This window comes from Podarcis pityusensis (assembly GCF_964106645.2).
Source record: "Podarcis pityusensis genome assembly, chromosome: W".
Lineage (NCBI taxonomy): Eukaryota > Metazoa > Chordata > Lepidosauria > Squamata > Lacertidae > Podarcis > Podarcis pityusensis.
The window spans coordinates 31,589,232-31,607,185 of NC_138045.1; the positions used below are offsets into that span (position 1 = coordinate 31,589,232).

The window sequence follows — 17,954 nt, forward strand, 5'->3', positions numbered from 1 at the left end:
CTGATCTAGGTGGGTGAGTGAAGCAGCTTCCTCCATCCCTATTTAAACCAGCCCTTTCTTCAGAACCCTGAGGACTGAAATCTCACTGTTGTTTTTAAGGGAAATGCTGTAGTTTTGCAGGAGAGCACCTGCCTCACCTGCAGGAGGTTCCAGGTTCAATCCCAGGTTCAGTGAGTGGCATCTCCATGCAGTGCTTGGAATGTGCTTTGCCTGAGGCTCTGGAGTGCTGCTGTCCTTCAGTGCCAGCAAACTCCAGCTTCATTGGAGTTCACTTGTTTTGAGAGAGGGCGAAAAACTTTCTCTTTCCTCTGTGCCTTCCATCATTTTATACACTTCTGCCACGCTGCCTCTTACTCACCTTTTCTCCAAATCAAAAAGTCCCCAGTGCTGCAGCCTCCATCCGTTCCATCTCACTTAAGAGGCCGGGGGCCAGCAATGTCCAGAGACACTTCCGGGTCACGTGGCCAGCAAAGTTCTTAACCCGAGGTACTATTTCTGGGTTAGCGGAGTATGCAACCTGAAGCGTATGTAACCCAAGGTACCATTGTACTTTATTTACATACAGTATAAACACACACGGAGCACTGCAACATGGCTCCCTCCCTCTCTAGCATCAAACAGCAAAGAGAAAAAGAACAAAGGACAATAGTCTCACTTCATGGAACACAGTGACACAAACATCCTGCCGCCGTCACTTCCCACTCTGTGGAGTCAAAACTTCTGCCACGCTGCCTATTACTCACCTTTTCTCCAAATCAAAAAGTCCCCAGTGCTGCAGCCTCCATCCGTTGCTGCATCCTCCCCTTGGTCATTCTGACGGCCCTTTTCTGAACCTTTTCTAATGTGTGGGAACGCTCAGGGATGCAGGAGAGGATATATTGTCTGATAACAGCCTTTCCAACATGTGTTAACAAGTTCACAATTTAGCAGAGTAATATTCTCCCTTTTAAACTTGCAGCAGATGCATTTGCTCAGGCTCGCTAAAACCTCTATAATAACTGTTCTGGTATTTTCCCCTTATTCCCTCATAAAAGATAAGACACGACACAGTCTTCTATAAAAGTATAAAGAGAGTTTACTCACATATCATTCTGTTCACAATAGGATTCCAGAAGGCAGACTTAGCTTAGAAAAGTAACATATACCTGGAAACTATCTCATAAGAAGACAGTCCCTTTGTCATCTCTTGGCTTGAAGCCAAGAGGGCATCTTTGGCTAAGCAAATGTTGCTTCTTCGATGCATGTAGTCAAAAGGAGAGAGATGGCTGCCCTGCCCTGTGCTTTTGTCATTACCTGCTCAGGTGAGGCCACACCCACCTCTAGTCACATGCAAAGGAAGTCTGTCCCAGCCCAGAAGGAAACAGGAAGTTTACCTGCTGGCTGAACAAATATTCCTCCCCATGTGTAAACATGTTCACTCTAGGAATGTTGTACTTGACTGCTTTTGTGTTTCACATCCCACACAATGCCCTCCCGCCCCCTTAATGGGAAAAGTGCTTATACACACATGCAAACAAAAAAACCCCAAACAGATTTATTTCTTTAAAAAGATCAGCGGCCACAAGAGCAACTAAAATGGTTATATCCACTGATCTGACACATAAAGACACCTGCACTTAAGTTATTTCGGGGGGGGGGGGAGAGACCCTTATATCAACTTATATGCCAAATGATCTTACGCCTTCACAACAAATCAGGTTTGGATGGTCTTTCAGAATTAAGGGCAGAATCTTAATGTTTAAGGGTATCAGAAGACAGTGTCCAGAGGTCCAACATTTTTGAAACAATGACCATTTTCTTCATGGTTTCAGCCAACCCACAGTGGATGAGCTACAAGTACAACTCCATCTCCTCGGACAAACAGCATCGGAATACAGTGGTACCTCGGGTTACATACGCTTCAGATTACAGATTCCGCTAAACCAGAAATAGTACCTCAGGTTAAGAACTTTGCTTCAGGATGAGAACAGAAATCGTGCTCTGGCGGTGCGGCGACAGCAGGAGGCCCCATTAGCTAAAGTGGTGCTTCAGGTTAAGAACAGTTTCAGGTTAAGAATGGACCTCCGGAACGAATTAAGTACTTAACCCGAGGTACCACTGTATTCCTTTTGGTAGATTTATAAATCTCTTCATAGGTTTCTTCATCCATTTCTATTGTTGTCACAGTCTCCTCAACATCACCCAAAATCTTATTTAAGTGCTGGTAACAAGCAAATAATCTGCCTCGAAGTTTTCGGTCATTTCTCATTTTTTCATCAATTCGTTCATCAAGACTAAGCTTGATGAGATCCAAGGGCTCTTCTACAGTATTTGTGGTTTGTTGCTGCTCCACCTCGTCCGCCATTTTTTCAAAGCCTCTCCAATGCTCTTTTGGAGGTGAGGCCAGAATTCTGTGGTTCTAGGCTGAGTGTTGGAAGTGAGAGGGAGGGAGGAGAGATTTTGGCGACACCCCCAGAGGGCCCGCTGTGTCTTCCCAGTTAGCCTTGAAAAGGCCCTGTCTCATCTCCCCCTTGTGAGCGTGGCAAGAATAGGAGGAACAGGTGGCCACCCACCATTGAGCTAAAGCCCCCTCCCACTGCTGTTGCTTGGCCCCTGCCCTCCCCCAGGGCCCCCCTCCACACCCCACAGATGAAGTCAGGCCCAAGGAAGGAAGTTTGCATTGGCAGCTATTGCCGAGTTTTCAAGAGCAGTGTGCATAGAGCAGGCACATTTTCAGGCAGGTGGGCGACAGCTTAAGAGGGATGTGCTTATCACTGCACCTTCACACCCGTCTCTCTCATCCTCCTGTTGCGATACTGCCAGGCAGACAAAGTCCATCATGCCCCCACGCCGATGCCGGACGATCCATCAATCTCCCGTAGATACGCAGTATCAGTCAATTAGCGACACGAAGCCTCAGAAATAGCATACCACATTCCAGAGCTCGTGCACGCTCTATCAGCAGAGTTCGCACAACAAAAGATGCACTCAGGAGAGCATATTTACAAGTTTATTCAGCGTTGGTCAGAACAAAGAAAAAAACATGACTGCCTGCTTCGATGTCTCAGGCACAGAGAGAAAACGAAAGCAATAGACAAACATAAACTTCCTGTGAACAGGAAATACGCAGACTCTGTGACTCACAAAGCCTGCTCCCTTTTAAAGTGGAACGGAAATATCCTAACACCTCCTACCCCTTGTTCTTTGGCTGAGCTGCTTGAGGCACCTTGGATCATGGTTTCCATGTCAGCTGAGCCCTATTTTCACCTGGGAAGGCCAAACAGATTAAGCCCCAATCCCTCCAGCTGGTGTTTAGAGAGGAACACAACAGAGTGGCTTTAAAGTGAAGGTTTGTTTAGGGAACATCAGAAATTAAGACAAAGAATCGCTTGTCAGATATGGTTTATTTATCTTGCATAGCCTTTACCAGCCTGATGCTCATCTGCAAAGCATAAGGCCGGCAAGGTCGGACCCTGTTCATCCAGGCAGATGGCCAGATGAAGCTTATGAAGGTAGGAAGAGCCATTAGCTGGATCAGGCCAATGTGCTATCTAGTCCTGTTCTCACAGTGGCTGACTAGATGCTTGTGGGAAACCAGCAAGCAGGATCCTTGCACAAGAGCAGATCTCCTGTTATGTATTCTAGCACAGCACAGCACCCCCAGCTCAACGACTGGCCGGAGCCCCGCTGAACTACTAATGGGTCGGCGCCTTGCAATCAGATTGGACCGCCTTCACCCCGATAGAGCTCAGGATGAGGTAGTGGTGGGGGAAGGCAGGAACCCCCGGACCTTCGAGGCCCAGGACCCAGTGTACGCAAAGAATTTTGGGGCAGGCCCAGCATGGGTACCCGCCACAATCACCAGGGTCACTGGCCCCGTGTCGTACGAGGTGCTAACGGATGGGGGGCAATGCTGGCGCCGCCACTGCGACCAGATACGGCGACGATTCCCGGGAGAAAACCAGGAGGAGGACAGGTCAGAGGAGTCCCAAGGGAACAGCGGGGCAGTGAGGCCCATAGAGCAGGAGGGGCCAGCAGGAGAGGCAGAATCAGTAAATACAGAGAGGACCCGTGAGGCCGAAAGGACACCGGAACCAGAACCACGACTGAGCGAGCCGGTTGCACCAGACCAAACAGCCGCATCACAGCCAGCATCCTTGGAACACGAGCCAGAACCCGGAGCCCGGACCAGGGAACACCCCAGGCCACAACGCACACGTAGGCCGCCGGCATACCTTGAGGACTATGAATGCGACCTCCCGGGCAGGACTGGAACTTAGAGGGGAGGGGTGTTATGTACTGAGTTGAATAGGATCCAAACTGTAGCAGTCTGATTGGTCCTAGAACAATAGGATCCAAAAGGCAGCAGTCTGATTGGTCCTAGAACAATAGGATTCAGAATGCAGCAGTCTGATTGGTCCTAGAACAATGCAGCAGTATGATTGGTTGGCAGGAACCACCCAATCCTGCTCCAGATAGAAGTGAATCCACAACCTGATTGGCTTACAGTAGAATTCCAGAATTAGCCAATCATGTGCAGCCCATTGTGTAAATAATGTATATAAAGCAGATACTGTGAGGGGACTATTATTCATTCCTCCTCACCACTATGAGCTGAATAAAGAGCATGAAATCACTTTGCGACTCTGAGTATATTTCATCTCCCCTCCTGTGGTTTCCTGCATCTGGTATTCAGAAGCGTCGCTGCCTCTGACCATGGAGGCAGAGCGCAGTAATTGTGGCTCGTCTCCTCCTCCTCCATGGATTTGTCCAAACCTCCATCAAGGCTCTCCAAATTGGTGGCCACCATTGCCTGCTGTGGGAGGGAGTTCCATAGTTTAATGTTGAGCTGCTTGAAGAACTACTTCCTTTTCTCTGTCCTGAATCTTCCAACATTCAGCCTCATTGGATGCCCACGAGTTCTGGTGTCATCATGCGAGAGGGAGGGGGGAAACTCCGCTTTCTCCACACCACATGCAATTGTTTATGCTTCCGTCAGGTCGCCTCCGGTCCCCTTTTCTCTACACTAAAAAGCCCCGACCGCTGCAGGCTCTCCTCACAGGGGAGCCTCTCCATCAACCTCAGCCGTTTTGCAGATATCAGCCAATGGCTTGTGCGAGCTTTGCAAGCAACACCTTCCATGTTTGCCGCCTGTGTGCCCAGGAGGAAGTCCCTCCATTCAAGAGAGGTTACCCCATTCAATGCATCCCCCCCTTATTTCCCCTCCCCCTCCCCCTGCTGCAGATGTGAAATTCGTGGAGAATTCAAGTGTGGTGAAGGAAGCCTAGGAAAAGGCCAACGCAGCCCTGATGGAGTACACCTTCTGCAACTACCCACACGCCACAGACAAGTTCTGCCAGCTTCTGATGCAGCTGGCCGACGTCCGGTCCCTGAGCATGCAAGTGGAGGAGTACCTGTACCACAAGCACCTGAGCGGGGACGTGCCCTGCAACAGCCTCCTGATTCAAATGCTCCACGCCAAGCGGACTTGAGAGCGCAAAGCAAGGCTCTCTGTCCCCCCTTCGTCTGGGGAAGAGACTCACGGCAGCAGAGGTGCAAGGGTGGTGGCAGATAGGTCAGGCCCCGGGATTGGGGGGGTGTAGGGTGACAGGGAAGGGTGAGTGTCTTGTCATCCCCTCCCCACAGGCGACCTCTCCCAGTTCTGACTTTCATACATGCCATTGAGTAGCTCCAGGTCGCCTGGTTTCCCCACCAGGCAGCTGCGGGTGCAAACCCCAACCCTTGCCTGCATTTTGGTGTGATTTCTCCTGAGTTCCAGGCTCTCGCTCTCTAAAAGCCATGGGGCTAAGCTGTGTGGGGACTGCCCTTGGAGGCTGTGTAGGGGATGCTTTGGGTGGGGGTTGGCTTTCCTAACTGGGCGGGAGAGGAGTCTTCTCCCAGGGTGTGTGAGAGAGGAGGCATCTGCCCGAGCTCCCCACCTGTTCTCCAGGCATGGTCCTCTAGCTAGATGGCTGGGAAAAGATGGAGAGAAAACGGCCCAGTACAGCTACCCATTGGAAGGCCCCCGCACCCCGTCTGTCCCTCTGCAGGTAGTGGCCAGGTTGGCCACAAGGATGATTTCTGTGGCCCATGGGCCACCATGAGAGCGAGTTTGTTGTGCCTCAGATACACTGAAACCACTCTCCCCCTTGGGGCTTCATTTTGGGAGACCTTTCTCCGAGGCCTTGCAGCTATGAGTTGAGCAAGTCCGGTGCTCCTTTTATAGTTTGCATTGGTTATCTGTTAGTTGCATTCTCATATATATTTCCCTGTGGGTTTTGATTACACTTTGCAGCATTTTCTGCTCCACATATAATGTTTGGAATACTTTTGTGTGTCTCTTCTGGTTTGAAAGAGTTGGAGAAGACAGTTTGGAAGTGCCAGGCTCTGCCTGTATGTGTTTTTTTCCTTCTGAAATAAAAAGTGCTCTTAAGTGTCTCCCTTCTCAACATTTTACTCAGAAGGTCCTTCTGAGCATTGGTTAGTGGTGAACTATCTTACCAAATAAGACATTCCAATAAAGTTTTCAATTCAGTTATAGCTCTGTGTGTGCGTGTTTTCTTTTCCTCCCCTCCTCAAAAAAGTCTGCATCTTTGGTTGGGTACCATTCAGGACGGTAGGCAGAAAGGCACTCTGCACCTGATCAGAGACTCTGCTCAATTTATCACTACATTACAGGTTCAGGGCTGAGTCCTGCCATGAGAGCATGATATGGGTGGTCAACACCTTGGGTGCAAGAAGTTTCCAGGAGCAGGGCCACATCCCTGTCTCTGCACATTTCTCTCCCTCTCTGAAGGACATCTTTTTGCAGCAGATGGTAGGCAGGCTATTTACAGACCTCCCATGGCTGAAGCTGTTTGAATAGTGTCCTCCCAAGTGAGCCTGGGAATAGCAGCAGTTTGGGGGAGTTTGCAATTCTTATGCATGGACAGTTGGCCGGCTCTGTACGGAAAGGCAGGGGCACACACGCACGCACACGCATGCACACACACACCACCCTCCCCATAATCCTCAGCTAAAGACTCGTTAGTCTCCTGCACTAATTGGCTTCAGTGGGCAAATGCTGGTCTTCTGCAACGGCATTTGTCTGGGCACCAGAATTAAAATACGAGCCACCATTTTTCCTTTTTCCCTTTTTTTTCAAATAATCTTTATTAGTTTTTCAATTAGATACTCCACATACACATATTGTATTACATTTTACATTTATACTTGCTCTTCAGAGCCCAGGTTTGGAAACAGCAGCAATTACCAACAGTAGAAGAATGGCGACAGAAGGTAATGGAATATGCAGAAATAGCCAAACTAACGGGAAATTCGACAACAGGGCGAGGAAACATTTCAAAAAGAATGGGGAAAATTTATGTTGTGTACAGGAAAGATAAGATGAAATAGTAAAACCAGTAGAATTGGAAACAAACCTCATAACAGGAAAGATTAAGAACAGTGATGGATAATGAAAATAAGAAGAAGGGAAATGTATAAGGAAACTAATATAACTAACAGTAGTGGTAAATGAATACAGACAGACAACAAGAATGGTATAAACACAAGGATTTAATCTGCAAGTATTTGGTTCTTTGCTTGCAACTCTCTGAGTTCAGCAAAGCCAAACAGGATCTATTATCTTGATACACCTGTATAGGACATTTCACAGAAACTCTGATGTCCTGAAACAGTTGCACCAACCATTCACAATCCATGAGTGAAAATGACAGGGCATTGAGTTCTGCTTCACAGGAACTTAGGTTTACTGTTGTCTGCTTTTTCCACAACCAGTCAAACAGACAATGGTTGTACATGTAGCATACTCCAGAAGTGCTTGTACCATCCGTGGTGTCACTTCCAAAGCAAGCATCTGCAAAGATTTCAAGACCTCCAGTCTTCTGACTAGTGAACCTCAGTCTGTAGTGCAAAGTCCCTTTCAAATAGCGGGTTATGTGCTTCAGAGCTTTCCAATCCTGAACAGTAGGATTGTTGGCATGTCTGCTGTGCAGGTTAGTGCTTACAGCTATGTCAGGTCTTGAACATCTAGCAATGAAATTCAGCTTGCCTAGGATGCATCTGTATAGCGTTGTGTCAGAAAATGCTTCAGCAGTACTGTCAGACAGGCAGAAAGACCGTTGGATACCTCACCAAGATCCTTCAGGTCAAAGTGCTTCTTCAGCTGAGCTAAGGTGCTTTCGTACAAAGCCTGATTCTTCCAAAACAAAAGAAGATCATCAACAAAACATAAACAATACAGTTTGTTTTGCCCCTCCTCCTTGACAAACACACATGGATCAGCTTTGCCTTGGTGAAAACCTAGAGAAAGCAATGTCTTGGTGAGTTTTGTGTTCCAACACCTAACATTCTGCTTGAGACCATATAGGGATTTTCGTAGTTTACAGACCATTCCCTTCTGTACCTGCACTCCATCAGGTGGAAGCATATACAGTTCCTCCCCCAAAACCCCGTACAAAAAAGCTGTGTTCACATCGTGATGAGAAACATGCAGTTTCTCTTCTGCAGCAATCTTGAGTATTAGCCTAATGCTCTCATACTTGACGGTGGGTGAGTAGGTCTCGTGGTAATCCTGTCCTGGTACCTGAGAAAAACCTCTGGCGATCAGTCTGGCTTTGTGCCTGACAACCTTGCCAGTCTGGTCTGTCTTGGCCTTGAAGACCCATTTGCTGCCAACCAGCTTCATTCCTGGGACTACTGGCACTAGTTCCCAGGTTTGGTTCCTATCCAAGGAATCAACTTCAGTCTTCATGGCATTAAGCCAAGGCTCAGCATCTTTAGAGGTTAACTCCTGAACCTCTTTGAAGTTTGATGGTTCCCACACCTTCTCTGAGCTACTAAGAACCGCAGTTGCTGTCTTAGCAAACTCATCAGCAAATCTCTTTGAAGCTTTGCCTTTTGTGGCCCTTTCAGATCTGCGTACTAGACGCAAGTCTTCTGCACTCATCTCCTTTTTCTTAGGAGAAAAGTGGCCAATGGTGAACAGTGGTTCTTCCAGTTCATTGTCAGACGCATCAGATGGTCTGACTGAGGCCTTTGCGCTCTTGTAGTCTGCTGTGTCATCACTCTCGCTGACGTCAGCAGCAGCGCCGCCCACGGAGCTGGAATCCGAACTCTGATCATCATCCTCAGCTTCCTCTTCTACCTTAACATCATCTACTTTTTTCACATCATCTTCATCCTCCTCTGAGTGACTCTGGAAAATTTCCACATTTCTTCCCCCCCCCCCCCTTAGGATTGTACTCAACACTCTTTGTGAACCTAACGGACTGAGAGTCAGTCATGAATACCCTGTATGCACCTTTTTCGTACCCCATGAACAAACCATGTGCCCCACGCTTCCCAAGCTTGCTGCTCTGTCGGGTGTGGACCCACATGTCAGAACCAAAGATTCTCACGTGCTTAACATAAGGTTTCTTACCAAACATCTTTTCATAGGGAGTACAACCAATAGGTGATGACAGTCTCCTGTTGTACGAATAAACAAAAGTATTCAAAGACTCAGCCCAATATTTCTCAGGGAGATTGGCTTCATGCAACAAGGTTTTTAGGCCTTGCAGCAAATTTTGGCCTGTCCGCTTGCAAAGTCCATTCTCCCATGGAGATCTGGGACTTGAGAGGTCATGCTGGATTCCCTTCGCAGTCAGGAAAGCTTCAAACTGCTGAGAAGTGAATTCACCGCCTCGATCAGAAAATAAACAGCCAATGCGTTTATTGTGAGCATTCTCCAACCAAGCACAGAACGCCTTGAACCTAGGAAACGCTTCTGACTTCTGCTGGAGCATAAACACATGAATGTACCTGGAAAAAGAATCAATTAAAACCATGAAGTACCTTGCTCCACCCAAAGAGGACGCAAGTGGACCAACCAGGTCTGCGTGGACTAGCTGATAGGGTTTGGAAGCCTGTCGGCTAGACACTTTGCCTTTGGGAGCAACCTTCACTTTGTTTTCTTCACAAGAGACACATTTCATGCGAAACTTACAGGGCTTTATGGTCAAACCCTGAACCATCCCAGGCATCTTGGCCAGCGCCTGCCATGACATGTGAACAAATTTTCTGTGCTGTTCGTGAATACAACCTGAATGAAGAACTTTGTTAGTTTGTGCAACACAACAAGATTCAACATTAGACACAGCAGCACCATTGTCATCATAAGTTATCAAGAACAAGCCATCTACAAACTTAGCATGCAAAACGTCCTCTTTGCCCTTTTTAATAACACAGATGCCCTTCTTGAAGGTAATCTCAAAGTCTTGCTCAGTCAGCTGTGGGATGCTGAGCAAATTGTCTGCAGAATGTGGAACAAAAAGTACTTTGCTGATGGTGGTGTGCAGACTTGCCAGTTTCACTGTCCCAACTCCTGCAATTCTCAAAGTCTTACCATCAGCCTGTTGGATTCCCCAACCTGAGGCGTAAAGGAAATAAACAGGTGTCAACTTCCACAGATGTGCCTCGTGGCTCCAGAATTGACAATAAAATGGCTTTCGGCCTTTGGAGCAGCAGTGCTAGCAAACAAAGTCTTGTTTTGCACAGGCCTGGGTTTCTCACCCCCTCCCTGCTTCCGGCCATCTGCAGGCTTTTTCTTTTGTTTCCCTTTAGCGTTTGGACAAAGACGCTGCAAGTGGCCTTCATTTCCACAGTGCCAGCACTTCACAGCTGCCAACACCTTGGCTCCCCCTGGAGGCTGGAATGCTGTCCCACACTGCTCCCCCCTGAAGCACACAGGCTGGTTCCGCTGCGTTCCTCCTATCATATTCATTTTGGAGGGTCTCCAAATCCTTTGAAGCAGTGGGCTCCTGCGCAGGTAAAGTTGCCAGCTGGCTTGCCACAGCGTGGTAACTATCGTCTAGGGAATCCAGGATAAGGATTGCAAACAGAGACTCAGGCATATTAAAACCTCTCTGAGTCAATTCCTGTCTGAGATGCTGCAAATGCAAAACATGGGCTCTAAGGTCTTCCCCTGGTGACAAACATTTCTTGTGCAGTTTTCTGAAGTAAAGCAACACAGACCCAGCCTCTTGTCGGAGATGACAGGCCTGAAGCCCTTCCCACATCTCACGCGAGCTGGCCTTGCCAGTCAGGGTGATTAACTCTTCAGGGTCGACTGAGAGCAAAATTACTCCCATGGCTTTTGAATACTGTGCCACCCATGCATCCGTCAGAGGCGCTGGGGGGTCCTCATAATCAGCAGAGTGAATAACTTCTCACAACGGAAGTGGTGGACAGAGACATGTGTAAGCATATCTACAGGCGTTTATTCAGCATAGTTCAGGAACAAAGGGAAAAACATGTCTGCTTCCCTTCATGTCCAAGCAAAACAGCAGTACAGCAAAAGCAATATACAACGGAAGTTCCCAGCAGACTGTGCTGGAAGTAAACAGACATGTGACATACTACAACTCCACATATCTGTTCCTCTTAAGGCGGAATGGAACATCAATATCCTAACATAATGGAGCCTGTGCTGATTCAGAAATGAAGTAGTATAACCATAGAGGATAGCCATAGCCCCAAACCTTTGCACCCCCTCCAGCATTTTCTCTGATGGAAATAGGGACATCTTCTTCTACATCAGGAAGTTTCTCCCGCTGCACGCGTAGACATCATCTGCGCATCAACGTGGGTCACCTTGAGCCAATTACAACCTCTCCGCTGAACCTACCTTGCAGGATTGGGAAAATGTGCGAGGGCAGGGATCATTTGTAACACTTTCCACAGATTAATAGAATGAAATAAATTTTAGCCTATAAGCTCCCTTGAGGGGAAAAGATGTTGTTGTTGTTGTTGTTGATGATGATGATAATGGTAAAGGAAACGGAGAATTATCCAGAACATACCAGCAAATAAATCCTGTTGAACTCAGTGGGACTTAGTTCTGAGTAAAAATGCTTAGGATTGCAGTCTAAGTCTTTACCCAGTTACCTGAGAGTAAGTTCCACCGCATACAGTGGGACTTTCTTCTGAATAGGCAGGGTCAGGCTCCATCTACAATAAAGGAATCAACACTCCAAACGTTTCCTAACAAATGGCTGGCTGCTGAAGCATTGCAATTAAAGAATTCAAAGTGGATTTCTTACATTTTCTGTCAAAATTATAGGAAGTGCTTCGTATGCCAGCTTCACCATTTCCTTCATTTGGTGCAGTTATTTTATTTTCAGTATAATTAGCATCCACCCGCCCTCCCACACCACTTTTAATTGTTCTCTAAGACGTGAAGGGGAGGAAAAAGGAAAAGTGGGACATTCCAGTATCAATTCAGAAACTGGGACAGCTTCTATAATTCCAGGACAGTCCCTGGAAAATTGGGACATTTGGAGGGTGCAAAGAGATTCATGTATAACTGCCCTGCCCAGATACCACCATGAGCGCAAAATGTCATGAATGCACAATAGAAAGGATGCGTGGAGGGGGCCCATGTGTTCTGCTGAGAAGCAAAGAAAATTGGGCTCTTAGGCAGTCTCCTGAGACTGGTCAACTGGATAAGGCCCCCAAGTCCCACCCCAAGCCTTGGGCCCAACAGCTTAAGAACCCCTCAGTTGCCCCAGGGCAGGTTGTATGCAGAAGGAAAGTTGGCAGTTCACCGTCCTTCCCTGCTTGCCTCCTCAGGGCTTCCTGTGTTTATTGTTGGTGTGACCCTGACCACGTCGTTCAACAAGTACGTGGCAGAGAACCACTGCTGGCTGAACGCGCAGACGGATATCATCTGGGCTTTTGTGGGGCCTGTCCTCTTCTTCCTGACAGTAAGTGCGTCAGGAAAGGGGGGGCCTCCTCCTTTCATTGGCAGAGTTTGCAGTGCAAAAGGTTCTTGCTACCATGTGTGGCAGGATTGGGTGTGTCAGGGAACTGACATCGGAGCTAGAGGCGGAGGGAAGGCTCTCAAATGATGCTGGAGAAGGGCCCAGCAGGGAGAGAGGCAGCTCAGCAGATGGGGAAGCAATTCAGTGCAACACCAGGAATAAGGAGGGGCAGATGGGGGAATCGGCGAGAGGGCTCCCAGACTCTTCACCGGACACCAGCGGGGAGAGCACGGGTCCTCCGCTACCCACGCCCTCCCTGCACAGAAGACTTCCGCGCAGAGAGAGTAGGAGGAGACTGGGTGTCAAACAACTTTTATGTTGGAAAAGGTTTAAGAAACGCCCACTGACGGATTCTGCTAGCGACTGAGGCAGCCACGAAGTGAAGGGCTGCCCAGATTGAAAGGTTTAACAAGGCAACAAAACCAGGAGAGGCGGCAACTTACGCACGAGCAACCCATACTCATTACAGCAATCCATCAGTCCCTGACATCGCTCGTGCACAGCGACAGGCAGGCAGCATCATGAGCAAAACCGGAGAAGCTGGCGCCATGGAGGGAGCAGCTGGAGTGCAAAATCTGGTGGAGAGGAACCGAGATTTGGAACAGCATGTGGCTCTGCTGACGGCGCGGCTGAACGAAAGGCGGTCTCAGGATGCTCAGGTCAGACCCACCCCTGTAGCAAGGAAGGTACCGGGACTGGTACACAAGTTTGGAGGGAAACCCCAGGACTACAGTGCGTTCCGAACGGAAATAGAGTACGCTTTGGAACTGCAACAGAATGATTTTGCAGACGATGGGGAGAGGGTTGCCTATATTGTCGGACATCTGCAGGATGGGGCCAGAGAATGGATCAGGCCCCTAATGGCAACGCAGAATGCCGCCTTGAAAGACCTGAGGAAATTCTTCCAGGCGATGGATGCGATGTATTCCAGTGATGTACAGCAAAGTGTGACTCGGCGGGAACTGATGGGCTGCAAACAGGGGAACCAGTCAGTTAGAGACTACTGGTCACGCTTTGCCATGTTAGTCCACCGGCTCGGGTGGGATTTGGACTCTGAACCCATTCAAATGCTGTTCGAGGAGGGGTTGTCCCCAACGGTTAAGGACGAGCTTTCCCGCGCACCCCGCCCGCAGTCGATGGATCAGCTGACCAAGGCTGTGCTTGCGATTGGTGTAAGGCAGGAAGCGCGGGCCCAGGAGAAGCGGGAAGAGAGAGAGCAACGTTACCATGACTACCGCATTCCTGAAATAGCAAGGCAGCCTTCCCTGCCGGCGGAGCCAATGGAAATAGATGGGGCGCGCGCGGGGGAGATTTCAAACCCCAGTGAAGGTCGCAAGAGGGAGGGAAAGGATGGGAAAACCACCAAGAAGTGTTTTCTCTGCCAGCGACCAGGACATTTTGCCAGGGTCTCCCCGCAAAGAAAGGCCTGGCAAGGGATGGTGGGAGCTGCAGGGGGTGAGGAGGAGATGGTAAAGGAGCAGGGAAACCCCAAAGCTTGGCTGTCACTCAGCGGGCACAGCAGCCAGGCCAGCAACCAATAGAAGTGCCCCAACCAGACCCCCCCAGGGCAGCTATAGCCATAGAAGTGGTGCTAGAACTCCCAAATGGGCACCCAGTCAAGGTGAAAGGGCTGTTGGATTCAGGCAGTTCCTGCAATTTCTTCAGCTAGGACTTTGCACTAGAGCACCAGCTCCACCTGCTGCCCCTGGATTTCCCCTTGCAAGTAACCACGATTGATGGCAGGGAGCTTCTGGGAGGGGAAGTGACGCACCAGACCCCACCAATGAGAATGAGGGTTTCCAGGCACACGGAGACCATCGCCTTTCACGTAGCCTCACTGGCAGGGCCCCCAATAATATTAGGGATGAGCTGGCTAGCACAACATGATCCAGTGGTGGCATGGCATCAGAGAACGGTCACCTTTGGGTCCGCTTACTGCTTGGAACACTGTCTAGGGGGGGAAACCCCAAGAATGACAGTGGCCAGGGTGGCTGGGACAGCTGTGGAGCCGAAAGGGGAGGTGCCACCACAATATGCTGACCTGCAGGAGGTCTTCAGCGAGAAAGAGGCAGATAGACTACCCCCACATAGGCCCTTTGACTGCCAAATCAACTTGCTCCCTGGGGTGCAGCTACCGGTGGGTAAACTGTATGCCATGTCGGACAGGGAGATGAAGGAGTTGCGGGAATTTATTGACAAGAACCTGAAAAGAGGCTTCATAAGAGAATCAAAAGCCGTAGGGGGGAGTCCAGTATTCTTTGTGGACAAAAAGGACACTAATCAACCCAGGCTCGTTGTGGACTATAGGGGGGTCAATTTGGTATCGGAACCAGTGACCTTCCCAATGCCCAGGATTGACGACATTTTAACACGGGTGAGGCAGGGGAAAATTTTTATCAAGCTTGATCTCAGGGGGCATACAACTTGATTAGGATGAGGGAGGGGGACGAATGGAAGACCACAATGTTCATACCCCTGGGGGCCTTTGAGTACCTAGTTATGCCTTTTGGATTACAGTCGGGCTCCGCCTGTTTTCAAGCTTTCATGCACCACGTGCACCAGGAGAGGCGGCAACTTACGCACGAGCAACCCATACTCATTACAGGGTGCATGTGAACAAATGTTGGGATTCAGTGGTTTTCAAACTCAGCGCCTTCACAAGACAAAGAACTCTGCAGACCACAGGGTGCGTTTACTTTCCATGTGTGTGGGAGATAACTCTGATTTACACAACAATATACTGGGGTGGGTGTTTCCGTGTTCCCTGAGAGGAGGATTCTGGGAAATCTCCCCCCTCCACAACTGCAACCTCTTAAAGCCGCTGACTGCTGTTTCAGGTCCAGTCCCTGACCCTTTCGCCTCTCTCCTTTGCAGGTGAACACCTTTGTGCTTTTCCGAGTAGTGATGGTGACAGTCTCCAGTGCACGGCGACGGTCAAGGATGCTGACCCCCAACAGCAGCTTGGAAAAACAGATTGGCATCCAGATCCGGTGAGACCCGGGAGGCCCCTGGGGCTGCCCCTGCCCCCTCCAGAGAAGGGCACCAGAGAAGCAAAAGGACATATATCTGAATGCCATTTGCTAGGGAGAAGAAGTGTGAGAGCCAGTGGTGATGTAGTGCTTGGAGGGTCAGACTAGGACCTGGGAGGCCAGGGTTAGAATCCACACTTGGCCAAGAAGCTCACTGGGTGTCCTTGGAAGCCAGTCACTGCCTCTCAGCCTAGCCTACCTCGCAGGGTTGTGAGGAGGGGAGAATCATGTACACAACCTTGAGCAACTTCGAGGAAAAGTTGGGCTATAAATACTTTAAACAATAAAATAGAATCAGAGGCCACATTCCCACCATAGATTTAAAGTGTTGCAATACCAATTTGAACAGTCATGCCGTCCCCAAAGAGCTGTGGGAGCTGTAGTTTACTTAGGGTGCCAAGAATTGCCAGGAAACACCCTGTTTCTCTCACAGAGCTATAGTTCCCAGAGTTCCCTGAGAAAGAGGGATTGATTGTCTTTTTTAAAGTGTTTTTTTAAAAATAAGATTTGCACATGGGACGATTGAAACATCATATTCACACACATCATAAAAACAGTAATAACGTCAAGAGGAATAAAAATACAAGATAATACAGCTTTAAAAGGATGAATGATGTAAAATATATTCCATAGTTGATATTTATTCAAAATATATCGAGCATTCATAAACCTTGACAGATAAAATAATATTTAGTAGGAATGCGCCAGCCATGAGATCGTTTGGTCATATATATTTATATGGGAGGGATTGATTGTTAAACTGCTCTGGAAATTGCAGCTCTGGATGGGGAATAAGTGCCTCCTAAATAACTCCCTTAGCAAACTACTGCTACTGCTGCTTGAATTTGTACACTGCCCTTCACCTGAAGGTCACAGGTTCACAACATCAACTGCACCTCCCAGGATTCTCTGGGGAAGCCACAATGGTTTTAATTGGTATCCTAGTGCTTTAGTGTGAACATGGCCATAGAAGTCAATTGTAGAATTGTAGAGTTGGAAGGGATCCTGAGGATCATCCATTCCAACCCCCTGCAAGGCAGGAATGTGCAATAGCAGCTGGGATTAGTAGAGAGGAGGACAAGGAGATGAAGCCAGAGTGAATGACAGGCAGGGTCACCCCCTGGCCAGTTATAAGTAAGAAGACAGGCTGAGGTTGGTGGGGCCCCATTTGCCCCAATAGACCAGCTTGCACAGCTTGAAGCCATTGGTTCGAGTCCTACCCTTTGGAGCTGGAGAAAACAAGCTTGCTCCCTCTTCCACCCGACAGCCCTTAAGATATTTGAAGATGGCTATCATATCTCCATCAATATGCCAGCAAGTTTGGAAAACTCAGCAGTGGCCAGAGGATTGGAGAAGATCAGTCTGCATCCCAATCCCAAAGAAGGGCAGTGCGAAAGTATGCTCCAACTACTGCACAATTGCACTCATTTCACACGCTAGCAAGGTTATGCTTAAAATTCTACAAAGAAGGCTCAAGCAGTATGTGGACCAAGAACTCCCAGAAGTGCAAGCTGGATTTCGAAGGGGCAGAGGAACCAGAGACCAAATTGCAAGCATGCGCTGGATTATGGAGAAAGCTAGAGAGTTCCAGAAAAACATCTACTTCTGCTTCATTGACTATGCAAAAGCCTTTGACTGTGTCGACCACAGCAAACTATGGCAAGTTCTTAAAGAAATGGGAGTGCCTGATCACCTCATCTGTCTCCTGAGAAATCTTTATCTGGGACAAGAAGCTACAGTTAGAACTGGATATGGAACAACTAATTGGTACAAAATTGGGAAAGGTGTACAACAAGGCTGTTTATTGTCTCCCTGCTTATTTAGCTTATATGCAGAATTCATCATGCGAAAGGCAGGGCTGGATGAATCCCAAGCCGGAATTAAGATTGCCGGAAGAAATATCAACAACCTCAGATATGCAGATGACACAACCTTGATGGCAGAAAGTGAGAAGGAATTAAAGAACCTTTTAATGAGGGTGAAAGAGGAGAGCGCAAAATATGGTCTGAAGCTCAACATCAAAAAAGCTAAGATCATGGCCAATGGTCCCATCAACTCCTGGCAAATAGAAGGGGAAGAAATGGAGGCAGTGAGAGATTTTACTTTCTTGGGCTCCATGATCACTGCAGATGGTGACAGCAGT

At 48.5% G+C, this 17,954-nt stretch overlaps 1 protein-coding gene and 1 long non-coding RNA gene across 2 annotated transcripts in view; one reads left to right on the forward strand and one right to left on the reverse strand.

Moving 5' to 3' along the window:
* LOC308467841 overlaps positions 1-17,954 on the forward strand; it is a 232,708-nt gene that overhangs the window by 134,770 nt on the left and 79,984 nt on the right. The window lies entirely within an intron of this gene.
* On the reverse strand, positions 1,653-2,344 carry LOC308467790 (U6 snRNA-associated Sm-like protein LSm3; the record flags this gene model as incomplete). Its single annotated transcript, XM_080989494.1, has 2 exons — positions 1,653-1,870; positions 2,099-2,344. 2 exons carry the CDS (start codon positions 2,342-2,344, stop codon positions 1,808-1,810), a joined length of 309 nt encoding a protein of 102 aa, XP_080845620.1. The 3' UTR covers positions 1,653-1,807.